The sequence below is a fragment of the Orycteropus afer genome, unplaced genomic scaffold, assembly GCF_000298275.1.
Source record: "Orycteropus afer afer isolate SDZICR_OR568_19922 unplaced genomic scaffold, OryAfe1.0 scaffold01031, whole genome shotgun sequence".
NCBI classification, from domain to species: Eukaryota; Metazoa; Chordata; class Mammalia; order Tubulidentata; family Orycteropodidae; genus Orycteropus; species Orycteropus afer.
Window position 1 is genome coordinate 290,604 of NW_006922618.1, and position 828 is coordinate 291,431.

The 828-nt window shown below is 60.7% G+C and overlaps 1 protein-coding gene across 1 annotated transcript in view; it reads right to left on the bottom strand.

Annotated features, from left to right (window-relative positions):
• Positions 1-144, bottom strand: part of ILVBL (ilvB acetolactate synthase like) — a 9,459-nt gene extending 9,315 nt beyond the window's left edge. The window contains exon 1 of the mRNA XM_007958580.2: positions 10-144. Within this exon, the coding sequence (XP_007956771.1) occupies positions 10-144 (135 nt within the window). The remainder of the gene's footprint in view (positions 1-9) is intronic.
• Positions 145-828: the final 684 nt, after the last annotated feature.

Consider the following 828-nt stretch of genomic DNA (forward strand, 5'->3'; position numbering starts at 1 on the left):
CCCCCGTACCTTGTGCCTCAGCTGATAGAAGAGCCCCAGGCGGTGCGCGGCGACCAGCAAGGCGGCCACCAGAGTGCCGCTGGCCAGGAACAGGAACGAGAGGACGAAGCTCCCATCAGGGGCAGCGGCTGCGGAGGACTCCATGATGTGGTACCTAAAAGAGAAAGGGTAGCGCCGGGCCCTGGGCTAGACAGGTACCAGGAAGATCGCACCGCCCCTTCTCTGATCCGTCTCTCAGGCCTCGCCCCCTTATCGCGAGGTTGTGTCCACGCCCCTTAAGCTTCTAGACTCTGGGAGAGGCAACGCCTCCGGGAGGCTAGGCCACGCCCCTTACGACGAAAAGCTCGAGCCCCTTACGTCACTACTACCAATCAAACATGGTCACCATTCTCTACGTCCCATAGACCAATACGGGGACAATGATCCTAAAGCCTCTTTTACGTCACAATGGTAAGCCCGCCCCCGCGGCTGTATCAGCAAGATGAGCGAAGCCACGCCCTCCTTATTAGCGTGCGCGACCTTCTAGTTAGGTCACGCCCCTCCTACCGATCGCGCGCCAAAGCTAATCCACAACCCCAGACCGAGGTTTGGATTAAATCGCCTCGAAATGCTTCTCTGAAGCCCGCCGGCCAGGCCTCGGGGCGCTTCAAACTTCACCTACAGGAAATGGCGCTGTCTCCAGTGAGACTAGGCACCCTTGGCGTCACGTTACCCGGACTCGCGGCCTGAGGGGGCGGGGCCGAAGCCTGCGGCCGTGCCCCTTTCTCCCTCTTGAATCAATGGCGCGCGGTAACGTGGAGCGACGCTTGCGCGTAGAACCGTAGCCTC